The 22,663-nt window shown below is 41.1% G+C and overlaps 1 protein-coding gene across 3 annotated transcripts in view; it reads right to left on the bottom strand.

Annotated features, from left to right (window-relative positions):
* LOC121515506 (genetic suppressor element 1-like) overlaps positions 1–22,663 on the bottom strand; it is a 62,410-nt gene that overhangs the window by 14,610 nt on the left and 25,137 nt on the right. Inside the window, exons 1-3 of one of the 3 annotated variants that reach the window (XM_041796311.1) lie at positions 19,795–19,927; positions 6,412–6,591; positions 2,717–2,916 (exon numbers count right to left, since the gene is read on the bottom strand). In XM_041796311.1, the coding sequence (XP_041652245.1) occupies positions 2,717–2,916; positions 6,412–6,589 (378 nt within the window). In that variant the 5' untranslated portion in view covers positions 6,590–6,591; positions 19,795–19,927. Of the gene's footprint in view, positions 1–2,716; positions 2,917–6,411; positions 6,592–8,230; positions 8,250–19,794; positions 19,928–22,663 lie in introns of those variants that run through there. The other 2 variants (XM_041796312.1, XM_041796310.1) reach the window with 2 other exon arrangements.

Here is a 22,663-nt window from a genome sequence, read left to right as displayed (position 1 = left end):
GATGTAGGCTTTGACCCAAAACTCAGAAAGCGCAAATGCGTAGCATAGCAAAAGTCAGATACAAAAACTAAAAAAGTCAAGCATAGAGCATGCAGGAAATGCACAGAGCTGTTCAATTGTTCATGTTTTTGCCATTTAGCTGCTTGCTAACTTGTTAGCAAGGTCAACAGGAAGAAGGTCCACAGTAGATAACTCAAAGGGGGCATATTATCACCTAGCATAGAGAAGTCTGACAGTTTTTTATTGACTTTGGTTGTACATGGAAAATGTATTGTGTGTGTGACATTACTGTGTGTGTGTAGAAGATTTAATGTGAAAGCTAGCAAGAAGAAAAAAGTTAGAAAAAGACAAAAGGAAATTAGAAGATGTGACTCCCTAAGTGGCACCAAGAGGCTCAGTGGAGTGGAAAAGTGGGTCTGATATGTCAGAGGAGGTCAAGATCAAACTAGAAAGATGATCCTTATATGTGACCAACTGCTCTCTCCTTCACTGCCTGCTCTCTCTGTCTGTCAGGAAACCTAGAAAAGTCTGTTGCCCACAATTGTTTTAATGCTTGATTGATAATAGAAATCACAATGCTTATCTGTCTTGTGGGCTTGATTCTGTCCCAATTTGGTTCATTGGTTATCTATTACTAGTTTTTATTTCCAGAACTTTTCAGGAACTTTTAAGATTGAATCTGATACCTTTACTCATTTTTTATTGTTCTGTAAGGGGCACAGTCTGTTCTGTCATCATGTCATACTATGTCAAACTGTGCATGCTTAAACACACAGATCATTATAGAGACAGCCTGAATAGAGCATAAATGAGAGAAAGATAGATAGAGAGCCTGTGATGCTGCCTTCTGTGACAATGTTATTTTAATTTTTAGTAGCAAAGGCCTTTGCACACTCAGACTGTTTTGTCATCTGAATTTTTCAAATGTTGATCAAATCGTACTGCACACTGGCGACAAAACTTTTGTCCTACATTATCTTTACCAGAACAGGTTCGATTTTTTGTGCAATTTTTTTCATCATCCAAGTCATTCAGATGGTGATTGATGATTTAGATCAGCGCCTATTGCTCTCACTCCTCCCCTCTCTCTCTCTTGCACTGAGCCCTAACTTTAAACACAGTGATATGCCCGTGCATTATGTGGATATTATCCATTGAAATATGACAGATAAAGGCATACGTTTGTAGCCTGTACTCACGGGTCATCACAGATTGAACTAAAAAATGTTCTCCATCTTTCATATTTGGCACAGTGCTATGATACAAAAGCAGATTCTGTATAAAGATTTCTGTCAGGATGGATGGATGCAGTGGCATTTTCAAGGAGTGACAGAGCCAAGAAAGAAAGAAAGAAAGAAAGACTACAGTTGCCTGATGTGTCTAAGCTACATTTGTGTCTTCTTTGTCTTTAATCCTTTGTTTTGTTTAAGCATTAACCCTTTTACACATATCAAATTACTAAAGAATTAAGTTTTTTAATTGAATTGATAGAAAGAAAATGCCACATCCACTTGAACATCTTGTTGCTATGGCAACAGACAGTGGTACAGGTCAGACAGACCACAATCAAATGACTTCTGCCAGCAACACCCAATCTGCTACCAGAGTTTAGTACAACACTTGACCCGCAGGGATGCATCTGCACTTTGCATGAGTTTAAATAGTTTTGAATGTGCTGCTCATGGAAAGCAGATTCTGACCAGCATGCATCCCCTTCCTCTCTCTCTGTCTCTCTATCATTCAGCAATCTATGCTAGTTCAAACATCACAAACAACACAAGGAGGGTCTGGAGAGCAGCCACCACATTCCTTGATCTCTGACCCTTCAGACAGCCCACAGCCTTCACAGATGCACCAATAAAGACCGACAAACTGTGTTTTTTTCCCTCACTTCTCCTGTCCTCTGTCTTCTTGTGTTCTAGGACAAGCTGCACACATTAAGGACAAACACTGAATATACGCACAGCCCTCTCTCTGTGTTCATACTTACACTCCCTCCCCTCCTTTTTAACATCCTATTCTCTGTTTTCCTGCCTCCCTCCCTCCGTCTTTCTGAATGTCTGAATGGGAGCCCCGGGCCGGCAGAGCCACAGAGCGGTCTTTGTGAAGGGGGAGAAAGGCTGCTCTGATCCAGGGGGGGAAGTGGCTACTGTGGGGGCTCACCCCTGTATTGTGTGGGGGCGCCATGTTCTTCGCCCCACCTTAAATTCACTCACACATCCACAGACCCACACATAGGTCCCTCTTCACATCCTTAGGTGCTTTGTGGTGAAGGGTCAAGTACACACAAAAACCGCACGCACACAAACACTGCAGGAAGCTGAGCATAATGGGTGCCAGTCTGCGCAGGCTTCAGTGTCTCTTGTGTTGCAAAAGACATGGACTGATAAGGCAGAGTGTGAAGAGGAGGGTGAGAATGAAATAAAGGAAAGAGACTAGACTGAGAAAAGAGAAGAGATGGAAAAAAAAGAGAGAAATCAAGGGATGGCTGGATTTGACAGTGATGACAAGCGCTGGGACTATTTCTTTAATGGAGGGAGCAGCAGAGGGACACATAAAGGAGATAGAAAGAGACACACCACCCATTTTTGTGGAAAGAGACAGACAAAGAGACATCAGAAGAGAAGAAGAAACAGGAACAAAGACAGAGAAAAGAAGCTGTCCTGTCTCAAACGTGTCTGCAGCATCGGCTGGTTTGATAAATGATATATCCTACCTGTCGTCCGTCAGCCCGCCACAAGCCGTTGCTGGTCTTCGTGGGGGCAATAGTGACTACGGGAGGGGTGCTGGGGACACCGTGGCCCCTGGTCTGGCCCAGGAGGGGGCCTAATGAGCCCCGCTTAGGGGTGGTGACTGGTGAGGTATGGCTGGTGGCCGGAGAAGAGACAGGGGATGAGTCACAGCTGAGAGCAGCACCTGAGGTCAGAGAAAAGAGACGAGATTAATGAAAGAGAAGAATAAACCACAGCTATGAGAGGCTAATAAGATTTAAAAGATTCCAGGATCAAAATATCCCCATCCATCTGATATAAAACAGATGGTACATTAAAAAAAGGACACTATCTTTTTGACAGTTTTCTGGCCTGTGACGAGGTAAACAGTGATTCAATCATTTTTGAAAAGCGCTCAGGCAAAATGTGACAGAGAGAAAGGAGGGCGTAAAAAACATGCAGGAGCTAGAGGAGATGATGGAAACTGTGCAACATGAAAGAGTGTGATGCTGATGAAAAGAGACAAAATCAGATAAACACAGAATGAAAGGAGAATGTCAGAAATGAAGGTGATGGAAGAGGCTAGGGTGTGACTGTACAGTTGCTCTATCATAGCTGCAGCACACACTAATGGACACAAATATGTTCAGAGACAGTAGGAAGGAGGAAATAATGAGATGGAGAGAAGGTGAGATAGAATGAGTTCATGTAGAGCCTTAGGTAGAGGAAGAGAGATAGAGGAAGAGAAAATGAGATGAAGAGAGAGAGAGGGAGAGAGCTTGTTATAATTGACTGTAATTAGATTCTCATTATGAGGAGATGAATGGAAATGGATGAAGGAAGAGGCAGAGAAGGAGAGGTCAGAATAGGTCAGCTCTTATTCAACACCTTCATTAGGACACCAATGAGCTGAGCGAGGATACACAAACACACTTAGACTCTCACGTATGCACATTCAAAGAGCTACCAGGCAGTGAAATGTTTCAATCCACAAAGCACAACCTTGCTCTGTGAAATGATCTGCTTACTCTGTCATTGGCACGCTGTTGCAAAACAAGGTCCAACCTTCAGACTTTAAATCCTCGTCACATTATAAAGGAATCCTTGCCAGTCTAAATAAATATTCCCCTTCAGTCAGAAAAAAATATGTTTTAATGATGCAGGAGGATTTCAGGGGAAACCTGAAATTTTCCTAAGTTGGTCATTCACACCTGTGCATCACAGCGGGAGGATATCACCATCTGCAACCATTACCTTAGCTTGACATACAAAATGAGAAAAAGGAGGATAACATATGGAACATGATACTTCTTAGTCATATTTTCAAATGTATATATGACATGCCTGTTAATGTGTCTAGTACCCAAAGGTGGTTGAAACATAGTTGAACACAACCGTTCAAATTCAAGAACAGTCACATGCAGACTTACATTTAAGAGTTTATTTTAAACATTACTTTGATTTTATCATAAATCTCACCAAATGACCATGTCTTTACTTTACATTTAACAAGTTGTATGCATATATTTTTTAGCATTTTTATTCTTTGCCTTTAAGAAGACGTCTGGCAACCCACTCTCAGTGTCTTGTGACCCCAAGGGGGTCCTGACCCCTATCTTAAGAACTACTGCTATAGGGTACAGCTAATGGGGATCCAAATTAAACAAACAAATAAACATCATAGCCATTTCATCTGTTTAAAAATTGCAGTTTTAAGGGGGATGAGCCTCCAGACTTTTGGTTGGCGGTTCCAGTTGATCACAGAGGTCAAAAATTTCAGATGCCAGTCACATACATGATCCAGAATGTCAAATCTCAAACTCAGGAATGGTGAATAACAATTGTGATCCCAAGTTCACAATGGTAATGGTACAATGGTATCAAGCTTTAACTGTAGATATGTGCTTATACTGCTTTTGCATGAAAAACTGTCATGTTGTTATTGTCTGGAATTAGCTAACACTGCTAACAACAACAGGCAGCTGCATTGGTCCATCTTTGACTTCTGAGGTAAAGGAAGCACCAGATACATAGTATCAGAATTAAGCCAACCATTTTATCAAAGTCTCTGTAAAGTGATTTGAAAATATGTATTTTAGGTTTGTTGTATGGTATATGGTATTGTATATAGTCAAGGTTCAAAATCATGAAAAATGAGGCCGCATCTGCTCTAGGATGCTGTTGGCATGTGGGTTAATGTGCTGAAATTGCAGGAAAAACAGCCCACTCTGAAGCTTTAAAAAAAGAAAATTCTACAACCTGAAGGAGGACTCATCTGTCTAATCTAGAGGATCTGTCAGCTCCATGTTTGAGCCACCAGAGCCACAATCACATTTCATGACAGGCGGATAGTTTAGTGCTAGAATGTATGAGTTCCATTTTCTGATCTAATTTCAAAGACTTTAAGTGTCCAAATATTTCCTTTTCTATGTGTGAGGTGAACTAACATTTCCCTTGCACTCATAAAAGACATCTGGTTTGTTATTTGCTGCTGGCTAAAATCTATTTCCTGATGCTGCTCTCCAAGATAAAAGTCTTCCACAATGATACAATGTGGAGACTTTTAGAGTGAAGAATTTGGATGAAAGTGTCTAAAACCAGATACTTAACTGGCCTTTAGCATAGTGATGCTAGCAGAGAGCAGGGACTAGTGGCTGCTGCTTTGAGAGGGAAGACTGCTTTTTTTAAACTACTCCAGGGGTTAAGACATGCAAAATAAAAACTTTCAGCAGGTAAAAATGTCAGTTCCTGCTGCGCTGGGCTCAAGTGGCACCCAAGACAGCCGCTTCAGCAATTAGCCTGCACCTGTAGTCTCAGGGCACGGCTGCCTCTGTGTCAGAGCAGGAGGGGCAAAAGTCTGAGATTTACCTAACATTATAAACAGTCACAAATATTTCTGGTATGTTTTGATCTAGGAAAGCTGATTTGTTAAGTTGGTAGTAAAGGGTAAAGTTAGAGTAAGCTTTTAGAAGGTAAATGGAAGTTTCTGTAATGTCCCCAAAGTCATCAAATAAGCATGCTAGTGTATTTGTGTCTTTTAGGCTGGACTAAATGATTTTCAGCCTGATTTGAGGTCAGATTTGCCTCTCCCTGATGATTGTGAGGGCATAGCCCCAGTGGAGGCTCATCACAAACAATTATTTGTCTAAATCCTCTAGTGTGTGTGGTGTCAACAGGATTATTTTACTGCTCAAAATTGCGTTATAGCTCCCCAGACTTCAAAAATTAAACAAGTTTGATATCTACAATTATAGGTGTTCGTGCCTCTGACTGAATTCCCACAACGACCACAGAGAACGAGCAGACTGGAAAGCATGACCAGCTGGACGTCACATACTTTCACCAACTATACCAACTGTAACCCACGCCAGAACATCCAGGTGAGGATTTTGATGGTTTGCCATGTTTGTTTTCCTTCTGAAAGCATGTTTGATCATATGAGATTCTTAGAAATCTTCTGTCGTGCCTGAGGTGATTGGCAGGCCGGCAGGTGTGTGGTCTCCAGTGGTCTGACCGTCTGGCTGAGCTGTCTAGTGTGTGCACTCAGAGGATCTTAAGATGACGGACCCTCTCTTCCTTTTTTACATCTGTGGACTCCCACGTTTTTGAAACTGTTTCAGATTTGAAAACTGTGCAGTTTGTGGCCAGCCTTAAGGTCATACTAAATCTTGGGAGGCTCCGAGAATCTAGAGTCATTCACCTCTGGGATCCTCTGCTTGTTTGGCCAGTTTACGCAGGGCAGCAGCGAATCCGGAGTTTGCAGACTGGGCAGCTGTGTTCCCATTGGTTAGAGGGCTAAGGGGACTGACAGTAGCCGTGGTGCGCGATGCCGTGGAGATCATTCCTAATGATGGTGATTTATTGGACTCATGGTTCATACCTGGGGAGAGAAGGGAAAATGTGTGAAGGGTTGTTTGTATTTGCATGACTGTGAGTTGGCTCTTCAACTGAAGAATAAGACATTGTCTGCATATGAACACAGCTGGCATCTCAGTCGTCTTGAATGAATGAAACCAATCATATACAAAAGAATAGGGTGTGCGTGTGTGTTTGTGTGTTTCTGCCATTGTGTCTGGACATCATAGTGAGCTCATACGCGTGGGTCAGCTCCACCACAGACAGAGCGGAGCGAGTAGAGCTGTGTCAAACAGAGCGCTGACCCTAATAGCAAATCACACACATGAGTGCACACATGTCCATTTCCTCAAGGGAGCCAGCCGACACATCTTAAGAACCCGGGAGCGTCTACACGCAAACACAATCAAGAATCGCAGCAGTTTTTACACTCTCACACAGATAAACACACATGCACGGACACACTGTGATAACTCGTGAACACGCTGATCAACTGAACACACGAAAAAGACACAGTTGTAGTAACCTTTGTCTTCACCCTCCAACCTAGGACTGACCCACTAATGTTAATTACAGCTGGAATTAGCCAGCAGTGCCCCCCACCCCCAGTGCTACAGATATGACCTCATTACAACCACAACACACACATGCAAACACCTATCAAACACACACACCCGCCACAGGAAGAACAAACAAACAGTAAAAGCAGTGAGCACACTCATAAAATATTCATACCAACACCATTATGGAGTTTTTCTCACATGATTTTCAAAAACAGCATAAAGAGCCATCTGATCTAGAGAGTTTAACAGACAGTGTCTTATATCTAATATGATGTCTCCCTTTAACCTGGCTGCTTTCACACAAGTAAGCAAAGATGAGCAAAGAAGGGATAAATGTAGAGAGAGGAGGCTGAAGAGGAAAGAAAGACAGAGGAGAAGAAAAGCTAACAAAGTAAGAGAGCAGGAAGTGAGAGAGGCTGCTAGATTATCAATACTGCTTTATGTTGTTGAATTTAAATCCAGATCTTTAGAGTTATATTAGAGCAAACTTTTCAAGGTTTGTAGACCCTACTGACAGAGGAAAAAGTATCATTTATCTGTTGTTTTGGTCCGTTAACATGCAAACAGCATTGAAACATTAGGTTCTGTATACTTTTCTGTATGTTCTTTTCTGATCAAACCTATTTATTCCATTTTCCTTTCACACTGTTTTCCTTTGTTTCTCCGGCCACACTTGTGTATTCACACGTCAGACCAATGAAGCAAATTGAAATTGAAACAGACAGAAAGGGAAAGGGAGATGAAGAGAGTAAAAGCTCAGATCCTGACAGGCTGTGTGTGTAAATGTGAGCGTGTGTGTATCTCTGTCTCTGCTGAGCCCAGCAGTCAAGGGAGAGATGATAAGACAGTTTCTATCGACTCTTTCTCTCCCTCCTCCCTCTTTACTCTGTCTCTCTTTCTCTCTCATTTATCTCAGCAAACAGAAGCTTATTTAACAAAAGACAACACAAATGATCCCTCTGCCTTCTTTCTTCCTTCCATTTTTTCTCTTCACAACCTTCTCCTACGGGCTATTTTCTTCTGATATTCCTCCCTGTCATTCACAAACACATGCTAACATATGCATGTGCACATAATTCAAACATGCAAACAGACACTCACCCTCCTGCTCACTCTTCTCCTCTTGCTCGTCGTCTTTCTGCTCCTCTCTCTGAGACTCTTTCTCTCTCTCTATCTCTCTCTCTCCCTCTCAGCCTTGCAGCTGCTACGTGGTCACGTGACCTTTTTTTTTTCTATCCACTCACCCCCCCTTCCTCCTCATCCTCCTCCTTCCCCTCCACATCCACCCTCCCCCTCCTCTTCTCCTCCTCCTTGCCCTCCCTCTCTATCACCCTCTCTGCTCTTCTCTGTCACTCTTTTTATCTTTACATTTTCTCTCCCTTCTCTCTTTATCCCTCTCTGTCGCTTGTTTTCTTTTCTCTCTTCATCCTTCTTCCTTTTGGCTCTCACTCGTGGCAGAGGGGAGGGAGATGGTTGAGGGGGGATGTAGGGGAGGGAGAAGAAGAAGAGGAGGAGGAGGAGGAGGAGGAGGGGGGTTTATGGTGATAACGGGGAGGGTGGCTGTGTGGTGAGCTGTGAGTGTGTTAACCCTCCATCCATCACCCCTGTCTCTCTCTCCCCTCCTCAGCCCAGCCTGCTTTGGCGACAGGGGTGAGGGGGGGTGGAGGGGTGAGGGTGGGGGAGGGGACGTTTCTGACAGTGACCTCTCACCTTTCACCTCTGACTTCTGCTGCCCCCAAACAGCAGGGAGTTGGAGGCTGAAACACACGTCAGCTCTAAATACAAATTAAGACATTTAACTCCCTTTAGGGATGTTTTTTTTAAAGTGATGACTGAATGAATAAACACAACTAAGAGGCCACACCAGCAGCCCCATGAGGATGTAAAGCTCACTGCATAACAAACAGCTGAGGGATGGATGAAAAACGAGAAAGAGAATACTTTAGTGCTTATATCAATATTTAGAAAAAAACACGACAGCTTGAGATGGAGCCAGTTGTGAGGCCACGCTATTGAAAAACAAGTCTGGCCTCAGCACATAGTATATAAACTACATGACAACCTCCAGAGCTGAAAAATGGCGCCAATGTGGGAGTGCAAAAAAACTGCTGTTCTGTGAGTTATTACTGGAGGTTGGCCCAAAAGAACAAAAAAAAAAGAAACCCATTTTAGTAGGGCTGAACGATTTGCAAAAATAATCTAATTGCAATTTTTTGCCCAAATATGGCGATTGTGATTTGATATGCGATTATTTTTTGGGTTAATCTTATGTATTTTTCAAAAAATTCAAGCAATAAACAATTCCATAAATAAGACCAGGTGTATTGAAACAATAAAATTATTTCCAAAGCAAGTAATCCATAGTAGCATGTATCTGATACAGGGGTGCAATAAGCTTTAAGCTATAAAGGAGGCGGCTGGGGTGGAAGATGTGAGGCTGGCTACCAGCTGATCACAGCTGGGGTATGACTTTCATGAAGTAACACTAGGCTTCATCAGTTTTAGATAGAATGAACTAACTATTTTTGCACATATTGCAAATGTGATGTTATTTGCTTTGTGTAAGGGGATGATTATTTTTATCTCACTCATTTTGATTAAGAAAAACATATAGTGCTTAACAAATTTATTAGACCACCTGTCATATTTGTCTCAAAGACCATCCAGCATCATGAAGTGCTTTAATGTGGACTCTTTCATGTTCAGTGAGCTCTCCACGTTTTACCATTTTGAACAGGAATGAGGAATTTCAAACTGAATTCACCCAAATTTGAGCCGGCTCACTGGGTTTCTCTGAGAAGTCAGAAATTAATCAAGCATAACATTCAACCACTAACACTCATTTTTCTGTTCAGGAATGCAAGTAAATAACTATAATTTGACATATTAATCAAGAAATAATAATGTGCTTTACTTTTTTTTCAGTTTTTTGTAAATCAGTAAAATTGAAAATTCATGAGTAACAATAATAATAATATTTTAGCATTAGAAATATAATTTGGGTTAAAGAGCTTCTACATATTGGTGTATTAACCATTGCAGAAAGATAAAAAATGATTTTGGTAATTACCAATGCTGTTAATTTAGGGCAGCTGTGGCATAAACCTTACTTTGGTTAGGGTTAGGGTGGTCTAATAAATTTGTTAAGCACTGTACATAAAAAAGAACATTATAAAAAGAAATGACACTTGAATGTTTGCATAATGTGCATAAAATCTCTGCTGCAAAAAAAAATTGATTTATTAAACTGGTATTTTGACACATTTCAAGTTAAAGAAATATGCAACTTCTGCGATTTGAAAATTGCAGCAGGCCATATTGCGATTTAATCTAATTTGCGATTAATTACCCAGCCCTACATTTTAGCTCATATTAATAATTTTGCAGATGAAATAAACATATTAACAGTAAAGTAACAAAAATAATTAATAAAAAACAGAAATATTTTTTAAAAAATTGGCATCTATAGATATGTAAACATGTGTTTAGATGTTGTCTTGTTATTTCTTTGCTCATATTTCTGGTGGATTGTTGTTGTTTTTGACGTTAGATGCTCTTGCACCATGAGTGAAGTTATCTACTGAGATAGGGTCTTCCTGAGATTGGTTTAAGTTAAAGTTGGTATACTATGCTTTATCAAAGAGTGACTTTTAACTGTTAATTGGCTTTTGGCTTCTTACTTGCCAGAGGACATACCTTGCGACAGATGTTCAACAAAAGTAGGCAGTCCCAATAAAGCTTTATGTTGCATTGCATTATTTTAATAACTTAGTAAACGCTCCCTTTTACACCCAGAGTAAAAGAAAATAACACAATGTGTAAAAAGTACAATTTAATGTGTAAAAAAGCAACATTGTGTCAAAAATTAACCGAGTAAGAGAGTTAAAAAATCAATACTTTCCAAAGTGTTATTTAACTTTAACTTGGAACCAGTGAAAGTTAAATAAACTTGGAAAAAGTGTTGAATTAAACCATTGGAGTTGAACTGACACAGATGATTGAGCCATGTAGCTCATTATTGTACTGGTACATGCTGTACTAGATGGAATTTTTTTAAGCAATTTCACAATAAGTACATTTGTTTCATACCTTCCCGAGCATGGTTGCTCAAGCTGTGCTTTCACCAACTGGTCTGGTTTGGTTGTGGTTCTGTTAACTCCAATATTGCTTGAGTCTACACAGACACCTGTACTTTTACCTTGTGGGTTGGGGTGTTAGCCAAATGCCAACAGCCGTGTTGATGACATGAGTGTGACATCATAGCTGTGTGTTTGTTGTGCGTGTAGCTCCTCCATCTATGGTTGGCGGTCAGCTTGGCATCCCTTTAGAAGGGGGCCAAAAAGGTAGGATGACACGAGTAGATTTAGAAATGTTTTTACATCTCTACTCAATGTGGCGAGTACCCTTTACTTGGTTGTGCTCACATGTCCCATGGACCATGTTCATGTGCTCATCAATCCTGCCTGAGACCATCTCTTCAAGCAGGCTTGGCAATAAAACTTACACTGGTGTAAAGCCTGTTTATTTCCCTTTTAATGGTGCCACATTTTAAGGAGCATGCATTTGTGGGATGAGCAGTGGCGCTGGTTGAAAATTTGCCAGATCTTCTCTGCCAATACCAAACGATTTATTCTGTCATTGACTCTTGTCTGGTGAATTGGATGGTTGAAGTCTGAAGAAGCAAGACAGATTGACAATCTAACAATTTATTCATTTAACAAACAGGAGCCTCAGTAGCGTGGAAGAATCATACACAGCCACAACAGCCTGGCACCTCCTCCTCATGCACCAGCCTGCCACACACTGCTGTGGGATGGCATCCCATTCCTCAACCATCCTCTCCACTCCCAAATTCTGGAGGTAGTCTCTAATAAACCCTGCTCTGTGGGGACGAGCGTTGTCATCTTGGAGGATAGGGTTTGGTCACAGACTGTGGAGATATGGCATTGCCACTGGTTGCAGAATCTCACCAGAAGCTCCAAACAAGAGTCCATAGCCACAGCAAAAGAAGCTGTTTGGCATTGGCAGAGAAGATCTGGCAAATTGTTCAACCCACATTCTCCGTTCTGTTGCTCATTCCACAAATTTATGTTCATTAAAAATGTGGCACCATTCAAAAGGGAAGCAAAGCGGCTTTCCAGTGGTATAAGAGTAATTGCCAAGAAGCATTGTAACAACACAGAAATAATCTACCAAACACTAATGTCCTTACTTTTTGTGCTGAGCTTAATGTAGCCAATAAAGCTAATGTAGTGCCAATAGATTTATTCATTTACAAACTATTCTGAATGTAAAGCCAGTGACAAGATAATAGTGAAAAACAGCTGACACATATTCTGAAAGGAATACAAATAGGAAGTACAAGTTAAAGGTTTAAAAAATCTATTCAAAGTGAATATCTTTAAATCATCTTGTGGTTATAATCTTCAAGACTCCTCTGAGGCAAAGACAATTGTTTAAAAGAATAAAACTGTTGACCCCAGATCCGTGAAAGTTGTCCATCAGACATGTTCTCTCAATTGCTGGCAAGAAAACCCCCAAAAACATAAAAAACAAACAAAAAATCATAGGCACAATCTATCTCACAGCTCAAGCTATTGACTTTTTATAGTTGTTCATGAGAAAGAGATTAAAACCCTCAAAATTCCACCGCAAAAACAAGTTTACACTTTTAGTCTGACATAATATCTAAAAAAAACTTCCAGCATTGCCGTCTATTTTTTTCTTCTTGCCTCTCCTTTGTAAACTATTGTATAGTTAGCATGCTAACATTAAACAATGAGCTGCTGTAGTTGAACTGGTAGCATGTATTACCTCTTGTTGTCAGTGGTGTAGTGCAGGTTTTACAGAGTACACCCACTTATGTTTTAGTCTCCATAGATTATACCCACTTCTAAATAAAGATCATTCCCACTAAAGAGTACATAAATGAAGAGTATACCCACTTCTGCATGGACCACACAAGCTCTGATTCTTGTTGCATGTCATTCTATCTCCCTTTCCTGTCTTTATTTGGCCTTGCAATAAATAATGGCCAAAAAAACTTTGAGAGCACAGCGTTTTACTAGCTAGCATAGTGGTGCTAGCAGTGTACATGCTTCTGAGGCATTGTTAGATAAAAAGTAGGATTCCTGACAGTGCTAAAAACTCAAAGTACAACAGATGACATAAGCTTCTGTCTCTGTGATGTGTCATAGAGAGTAAGTCATAACAATCCACACACTTAGAACTATGATAAACATTGCTTCAGGTTTTTTGTTTTTGCATTTAATAGATTAATTTAATACATACAAAAACTCTCAGATTCCAGTGTCTAGTGAGCCACCAACCTGCAGGCCATCAATATTCAAACTTTTGCAAAAACTTAGATTAAGTCTACCCCGGATTTTGGCAAATATTGCATCCGAGTGTGACTCCATCCTTCAACTTCATCCACACACAAGCTCGCCTTCATGCACAGTCGCGCTCTGCTCAGCATGATGTAAGTGATATCAGACAAACCGAGCCCTCTGTGTTTGACACCATTCTGTCTCCCTCACTCTCTTTTTTACTTCCACTCTCTCTCTTGCTCTAACCACACACAAACAAAGGTAAACACCCACAGCACAGGGGGGACTGTGAGGACAGCAGGGGGGCAGCCCTCTCTGCCCTGTCAGCTCATTAAAAAGCAAAATGTGTGTGCGAGTGAGTGTCTGAACAGGGATGGGTCATTAGAATGGAAGGAGAGGTTGAGGCACACTGCTTTTAATTAACCCTGATTGCACTGGCATGTCTGTGTGTTTTTGTGTTGGCTACTATGTCATTAACACGTACATAGACATGAATTACCAACATGATAATGAGAGTACACAAGAGACACATGTTTTCTATAACAAAATGTACACTATTGAAGTTTTAAGACATTATAACTCAGGCTCCTACAAATTAGGCTAATCACAACAGCCTCTACTGTTGCTGTTACAATAGCTGGCAGACTTTTTCAATCCATTTGACAACCACAAAAACAAAGTGAGAGTAGGAAGGAGAGGGGGTGAGGGAAGAAAAGTAGCCAAATGTTTTACAGCCTCTTAAACTTGTCTGTAATAGCAGTCAGAGTGGCGTCAACACAGCAGTCTCCAGGGTTTCTCCCGGGGCTGCTAAATGGCTTTACTAGCTCCAGTCACTCTTCAGCTCGCACAGAAACACTTAACACTTCCTTACAATCCATAAACAACGAACACACAACCCCCCGTAAAGCAACTCACACACTCAGAAGTACAAAAATAGGCACACAAATTCAAAAACAGGAGTGAGTCTGAGCCATTATATCGAGTGAAACACATATGTTGGCTGTCTATGCAAACGCAGGCATGCACAAAAGGAGCTGAGTCAGGATTCACTGGCACTGTGCGTCAGAAAATGTATGCATGTGACCCCATGGGACAAAACAGCCAGCGTGCATTTATAGTCACGGGATAAATGGAGCAGAAAAACCACATAATGTAATAACCAACACCTCCAGCAGAAGGAAATAAAACAAAAAGGAAGCACGTTTAGAGAGAATTAACAGCATGAAGTGAGAAAATAAAGGAAGTGTCGCAGTCATTACTCTGTTTTATATTAAATAGTGTGTCCCCTGACATTGCCGTGTTTGCTGTGTAGACACAACCGAGTAAGGAAGTCAGAGAGAGGTCTATAAATGAACAACAAATTACTTTAAAGACAGAGAAACTTCTTGAACTAGGGCCCCCACTTCACCTCTGCCTGGCTTCAGGGCCCTTCTTCTCTTTTTATGACCCCCCCCTCTATGTCTTAATCACTTGTCTTGTCTGCGAGCATCTCATCGCTGTCTGTCACACAGATATAAATAGTAGCTGTTTAGGGAGTCTAACACTTTTTCCCCTGTCTGTCTGTGTTTCTTTGCTTTGTCATTTCCCCCCCTCACTGTCTCCTTCTCTGTCTCCCGCCGCTTGCTCGACAGCCTCTCCCATCACGTCGGCTGCTCCTCTGTTTTCCCCCCTCTGTGTCATCGATCTCCTCTGTGGCGCGTGGCTCCGTCTCGCCGCTCTGATACGGAGATGAAGGAAAAAGATAAAACTGTCCAAGGCAAACTGATCTTAACTCTGTCTCCGTTTGTCGAGGCGCCTGGCTGTGTCTGACTCTTCCCAGTGCGTTTGTTTAAAGAAACATACAGAGGGTCGTCATGTCACCTGGCAGTGGCTAGACCTCCAACATCTGATCAAACACGGGGGGGGGGGGGGGCACACAGGCACACTCCTGTTGCACAAAGGTGTAGGAAGACAAACAGATGCACACAGACTGATCTGTCAGGCTGTGGATGAGTAAAGGTGCAGGTGTAACTGAGGTGCGTGCTTTGAAAAGGACCTGCTGAACCACTATGAATGTAGGACACAATGGAGTGAGTGTTTGGAGGTTTGGGGCTCAGAGGAAATTAAGTTTTCTTTGTTTATTTCCTCATTCATTAGCAGTGTGAGTGGATTAAACAGGAGCAACAAGAAAAGCAGAAATCACCTCAGGTTATTTATGCCTTTAGTCACCTCTGTCCTCTGTCAGTGAGTCACAGGTATTTGTTTTTGATAATTGCGCTTTTCTTGAGCATTACTTTTGGGGAAATCGATCAACTTTACTCTACAACAGTAAAGACTAACATATTCCTCTACATGTCTATGTTTCTATGTTCTTATAACTCACAACTTTTGCTGAAGCCAGCTGAGGAATTTTCACTAAAAACACATCTAAGGGCCCCAAACTGTGGTTCTCAACTGGTGGGTTGGGACCCAAAAAAGTGGGTCGTGGAGCAGTTGTCAGTGGGTCACGAATGTGTGTCTGGAAAAAAATGGTTGCAAAAGTCTTTGAAGAACATGCCGCTACACCATTGACTTTAATTTGTTTTATTGTAATAATGGGTCAATTTACATGTTTTATCAATATTTTAAATTCACTTATCTGATTTCCTTGCAATAAAAAAGCGTCTTTAAGCATGTCAATGAAGTAACTTCTCAAGATCTCTGGAAAATTGGCTAAAATTGACATGTAATCATGGGGAAAGGAGGCGTAAAACATGCCAGTTTCATCCTGTCTTTTTGCTGTCAAAAATTCTTTTCCATCCAATATCTTTTTTATTTACTGAACGTGCACTGCTGAAAAATTTCGGAAATTTGGGCTGCGATTTGTCATCAAAGATATTGATTGGTCCTGAAGCTAGAACAGTTGAGAACCACTGGTCTAAGGCCCCATCCACACAGAGACTAATTCAGGAGTATACGCAAAAGTTTTTTGTCGTATTGGCATTTCATCCACACTGAAAACGGCGTTTTGGGAGGCCATGAACGCATCTTTTTGAAACAGGTCCCAGAGTGAACAAATCTGTAAACGCTTACTGTTTCGCCTCAGTGTGGATAGCCAGTCTTTCTTGAAACGATTACTTCATACATTGCATAGCCCACTTACTCCACATGTGCAAGTCGAACCAAAACAACAATGGCGGATTACAGGGCTGTGTTCATGCTGCTGAAGCTACTGAGCTTATTATTAACCTGACATGCCAGAAGGAAAGCTTCAATAGGAAACGTCTGAGAAAGGCAGAGGCTTTGAAAAGGCTTTGAATCCTTGGAGTATGATTGGGCGAACGTTCTGTCTGTCACATCTCTACGGGCCAATCAGAGCAACAAGGCATGTGACGTAGCCGCTAGCAAGCTGCGTGTGCACAGCTACTGAGGAATAACGCAAAACATAGCGACTATAGACATGTAAGTACTCGACTTTTGTCATTTTTGAAAAGAGAACAACTCACTGCTGTTCTTTGTTCTTCTTTTAACAAAGAAGTGTCGTCAAGCTCTGATAAAATGGGTGCTTTAGCAGCATCCACGTTAATCTCTTCCTCCATAACTGCACCAGCTCTTGCTGCTGCTTGTGTACGTCACGACTCTGCTGCGCCTGAAAGTACTGCCCCTCGTCGCTGATTGGTCCTGTCACTTTCTAACCGGGCCCAAACGTTTCATATGGGAGCTTTGCAAGATGGATTCGCCAGTGAAAAACAAGAAAACAGGCGTATCCATCTGCTTTGCAAAGGTTGGCTTATTGTGGCTTTTGCACTGAGAACAGCACACACCAGATGTTCTTAAATCCACCACAGAGAAGAACCAGAAGGACAACCAGGAGAAAGTTTGTGGCAGTTTTCTGTAATCTTCTTCTCTCTTTTTGTGCATTTCCGTGGCAGTGTTACAGCGCCACTTACAGGCTTGGCATACATACTACAGCGTTTTCAGTCGTTTTCAGTGGTTCCATGCTTATGCCGACATTTCCTGAAACGATCCTGTTTGTACGTAAAACTTTTTCAAAACGAAACGGAAATATATCATTTTTTTGTCTCCGTGTGGACAAGGCCTAAATGGTGTTGTCACAATGTTTCTATTTTGCTTAAGATTTATGAGCTTTTATGCCTTCCTTAGAGAGACAGAGCAGTGATTAGATTACCCACTTTGAGGACAACAGCCTCTGAACATGGAGCAACTTAAGCACTAGGCCTGTGGTTCCCAAACTGGTGTACCTTGTGGCAAATCTAGGTGGACTGTGGGAATTTCTACATTGTTCCAACAGTTACAACAAAGACGGTGCAATATGTGCTACAGAGTTTCACTGATGCAAATATGGTGTGCATTGAGATCTCGGCTTGGTTTTAAGTGTGCCTATGACAAAAAAAGTTTGAAAACTACTGCACTAGGCCATCTGCTCTCATCTCCATGCTGACACATAAGGCAAACATGAGTGATGGTAATGATGGCTATGGCAGATACCATGAAGGCCATCTGAGCACCTGTGGCTACTGACAGAGCAGCTTTCACTAGTGCTGCAGTAATATCTGACCAGGACACTTTACTCAACTAATGACGTGTACTCTGTCCAACACTGGATGTTCGTGAATGTGCTGACAGATTAATGTGAATGTAACAGCTCTAATTCAACATTTTGCTTTGTGTCTTGATGTTTTGTTCATCTAAAACTTGTCCTTCTATCCTAAATCTATGATAAACAGATCATTTACTTTTTTTTCACGTTCATCACTGTTTTCCAGGCCCCATAAAAGTTTTTTAAGCAACAGTAAAAGACCTTGTCTAATGTATTACATCTAAAGAGATAGGGGCTGGACACTTAAATAGGCCTATATTTTGTAGATTTCTGTCATTATTGCAAATGCAGTTAACTGTCCATCCATTGATTAACATACTGAACAAAAGGTTTCAGCTCTAATGAAACTACAGGAGATAAAACAGAATCAGATACTCAGATCAAACCACAGATAGGCTGCTAGAAGGCACACAGGCCTACTATCAATGAACATCGCTGATCCTATCTTTATTACTTCAATCAGTTTTACAGCAGGCTAAATAAAGAGTAATATTAACATGCTGTTTAATGGTAAAATAGAAGCACAGAGGTGAATCTAAAGCCGTGGGTTTACAGTACCTATACGCCTCTCTGTGTTAAGAGGGAGGTAATTAAAGAGATTGGAGGTTTACTCAGTAACCCCTGCTGAGCAGCTGGTCTACGGCAGGTCAGGAGCAGCACATGGTGCATGGACCGTGTGTGTCTGTGTATGTGTGTTGAACTCCACCTGCGGGCTGTGTACAGACACAAAAGCGACGTGATCCGCTTGACTGCTGCTAATGCGCCCCGCGGCATCTCAGTCAAACAATGCAGTCGCTGTTAAAGGTCCCGGATTAAAGAGCGACTCCTCTCACTCCCATGGGTGCCGTATGTGTGACAAACCATCACAAGGAAGCTGTGACACAGACCGAGCTGTGTTTCAGGTCTTTCTACCTGCCCGTTAAGTTTACAGGAAGCAAACATTGGCACTGTTTGATCACGGACAAGTTTGACAAGAAAGATAACATAACAAGGAACCGCAAACACCTTGACAAGCCTCATCCTTCTGCGGCTGCGTCAAGCACGCAGTGGTAAGGATTTTAAACACAACAGACCAGTAAAGGAGGATTCCGCCTTCAAAATAAAGTGCGACACCTCTCGTTATGCAGATGTGTTATCAACAAATGTTGAAATAATGTGTCAGTGTACTTATCTAGACTAACATACTTCAGGCAAGAATGTTTTTGAAGCTAAGCTAATACTCCGTAGACATCGTGTGCACGCTAACAGTTTATTTTGAAAGAGGCAACCAGATGCAGTTTGTCATGCTATTTTAACATTGTCAGACAAGCTGGACCAGTCGGTCTGAATACTAGCCCACTGCCAAATGATTCAATCACACACTTCACACTTAAGTCGACTTTTTCCCCTTAAAAAAACCCCAAATAAAAGTGGAATCCCGCTTCACTTTCGATCAGTAGTCAACAAACTTAAACACACGTAAAAACAAAGCTACGAAAACGCTGAAAATAAAACAACACAAAGTACAGTGACTAAATAGCCTACATTAGATAGAGCCTGTAGACATAAGATACCGCTGGTGTTTTAAAGGCAAAGCCAAAAGGTCAAGAGTTAAAAGTCACAACTCCTCATGCCAGACAATGCAAGCATTAATGCAACGATAAACAATGGAAACTGATGTTTACTTTGTCACGCGTTCAGGAAATAGGCGGTTTTTAAACAACAAAGCAACTCTGAGACGGTACCTTCAATTGTAAAGCATGTGAAAAAAAACTTACCGTTTCAGCAAAGAAATGGGGAACCTCGGTTTGTGCTCATCCTTTGTGTATTATTAACAACAATGCCTTTTTACGCAGCGATATATTGTGTTATGTCCACGATATCTGTACAACGCACAGCGATGTGTGAAGAGGAAGGACAACACGTTATCTGTCCTCAGGGTGGGGGAGAGAGAGAGAGAGAGAGAGAGAGAGGCGGGGTATAAGAGGAGAGAGAGGGGAGGGGAGGCGAGGGGAGGAGGTGGGCAAGCACCTGCTCCGCTGATGCTCCCTGGAGAGATGCAGGGATGGAGAGGAGGAAGATGTGGCCCCAGACTGCTGATAGCTCACAGCCTGGACATGTTTAGTGTCCACTGGAGACAATCAGGTCTGTTCAAGTCAGCTCCTCCTGCTGTACGTCCTACAGTATACACAGGAGTATTACTCACAGGCTAATTATAGTAAAACTAGAAACATTCATACTACTGCACTCTGCACTCTGGCAATACACAGGTTAATACAGTTTGCACTGATGTATTATTCCTCTACTATTTAATTCAAACAGTGCAAAGGAGTTCATAAAGGATTATTGTAAAACCAATGTCAAGTTCAACCTGAGGCTCTAAAGCTGACAATAACTGCTACATTATAGTTGCTACATGGTAACATAGTTTTACTATTATATAATGCTTCTATTATAAACCCAAATCTTTGCACCAACCACACTAAAGAAATAAACAGATGCCACTTCTTATTACCATTTAAACTAGTTTGGATGACAGTGAATCATTTTGATGCAACTAATATAACAGCCTATTACTAAATCAAAGTTCGATATGCAGAGGAACTGTTAGTTTTTACATGGGGGCACTGCAACAATCTCCAAACACATGGCAGACACAGTATAGACACCCCCACTACAAACAATAATTGATTCTATCTGGTAGATATATCCTCAAATACATTCTTGCTTTTGTCCAAAGCAACATACATCTTAGTGCTAGTAAGATGAAAGCAAATCTAGCGATCTAGGCAGGAGGAAACAACATCAGTAAGTGCCACAAAGGGCTTAAAGTCCAATTGGATAGGCAGGGAAGTAGCACAGGGGGGAAAAGGTGTGCTGATTACCCGGGCCCACAGTAGGGAGGGACCTGCAATAAAAAGTGTGTTTTTATCTGTTTTTTCTTAGTAATAAGTGTCATTATTGAATCAAAAGTGACAAAATAAACAGGTCAACCAACTGAAATTTGTATCAAATAGAGTAAAATAAATACTGGGGGGCCTCTGCTCCTCCCCTAAAAATGTCCACATGGTATAGTCCAAAATTCATAAATAGATTCTAATAAATAATAAATAAATTCAGTTTAACCATAGTAAAAGATATTGCTCAGAAATGGGAAAATTACACATAAAAATTACATTAATATGCATATATTTCTAAAAAAAATTATGTAACATTTGTTGCTTGGCTAGCCAGTTAAGGAGGGGACTGTGTAATATTCTTTTCGGGGGCCCAAAATCCCTAGGTACGCCCCTGTGGATATGTTCTAACAAAGACTTTTTACCTTACAACAAATGAGCTGTAAAATCAACATGATTTTTGTGTAAATGACTAAAACCAAGCAGCAGCTTCCAGTGTTGAAAAATGAAGTGAATGCAGAGGACTAAAAGAACTGCAGTTCTTCAAGCACCCACCTGAAACCAGCCGCAAAAGCCAAGAACACCAATTAGAGCTGTATTTAAAAATTCTGATTTGACTGCAGAAATAAACATGTTTTCAGTCTGGTTCAATTTGTTTTAAATATCTCTTTTAAATAAAAGTCAAAATCTGCACAGGACCTTTTTCTTAGTCCCGCTGTTTTTCAGACCATTAGAGCCTGCTCCTGCAGCGTGCCATCCACTTCTATCCGCACCTGCAAGAGGTGTGTCAAATCACATCCACATCCTGCATGGATTCTGACAATCCATGTTAAATATTGAAAATAACAGACAGTGCATCTAATTAAAGGCAATATCGATATGTTGACCCAAGCATCACCCTGATTAAGCCTCTTTTCTGAATGAAGGAAACGCTAAGAAAACTACCATATCTTTGTCATGCATAATGGTGCCACACATGGATTAAAAAAAACAGCTGAGAGCCTCAGATTGATTTAACTCCTGGTTAAGGCTTAGTAATATTAATGTCAAAGTAATATTTAATGACCTTATTTACATATCATTTATTTTAAAGTCATACAGAGGTATAATTGTTTCCTGATCTCTGGAAAGTCTATGCATAGACTAACCTTTACTCCATTTATGCTATCACCATCCTCATTGTTAGATGTTAAATACAATAAGGCCAATTTGCAGGAAAGAGGTGTTTTTCCCAAAATAACTGCCTCTGAGTTCAACGTTTCTGTGTGCTGTTGCTTGGTGATAGCCCAACAACACAACAAGGGGAGCATTAAAGCTGTGCCTTTAAAATTATTTACAAAGTTTTAGTGCACACACTTTTTTTGTGGAGCTTTAACAAAGTATCACATAGCCCACCTTCCGTAGGATGCAGGCTACGTGGAGACAGACCCTTTATTCAAACATATTTATTCAGCACCAGTGACTTCAGCTAACAAAACAGCAATTAAACCATGATTTCTCAGATGATTCTAACTGCAATGTGTGACACATCTCCTGCATTATCTTGTTTCATATGAGCACTTGCTCTCACAAGCTCATAGAAAATCGACTCAGGTGTGACGTCATTCCCAGCTTCAACATTTGATCCAAGGTAAATGGAACGAAGCAGAAGTCTCTGAATGATGACTCAGTGCAACATTTTGGTCCTATATAGAAAATTTGTACAAATTTATGATCTGTACAGCACTACAGGACACCAGAGAGGTCTTCT

Source organism: Cheilinus undulatus, linkage group 9 (genome assembly GCF_018320785.1).
Source record: "Cheilinus undulatus linkage group 9, ASM1832078v1, whole genome shotgun sequence".
Classification (NCBI taxonomy): Eukaryota; Metazoa; Chordata; class Actinopteri; order Labriformes; family Labridae; genus Cheilinus; species Cheilinus undulatus.
Note: the sequence above shows the minus strand (reverse complement) of the source record. Positions and strands in the feature narration are given on the sequence as shown.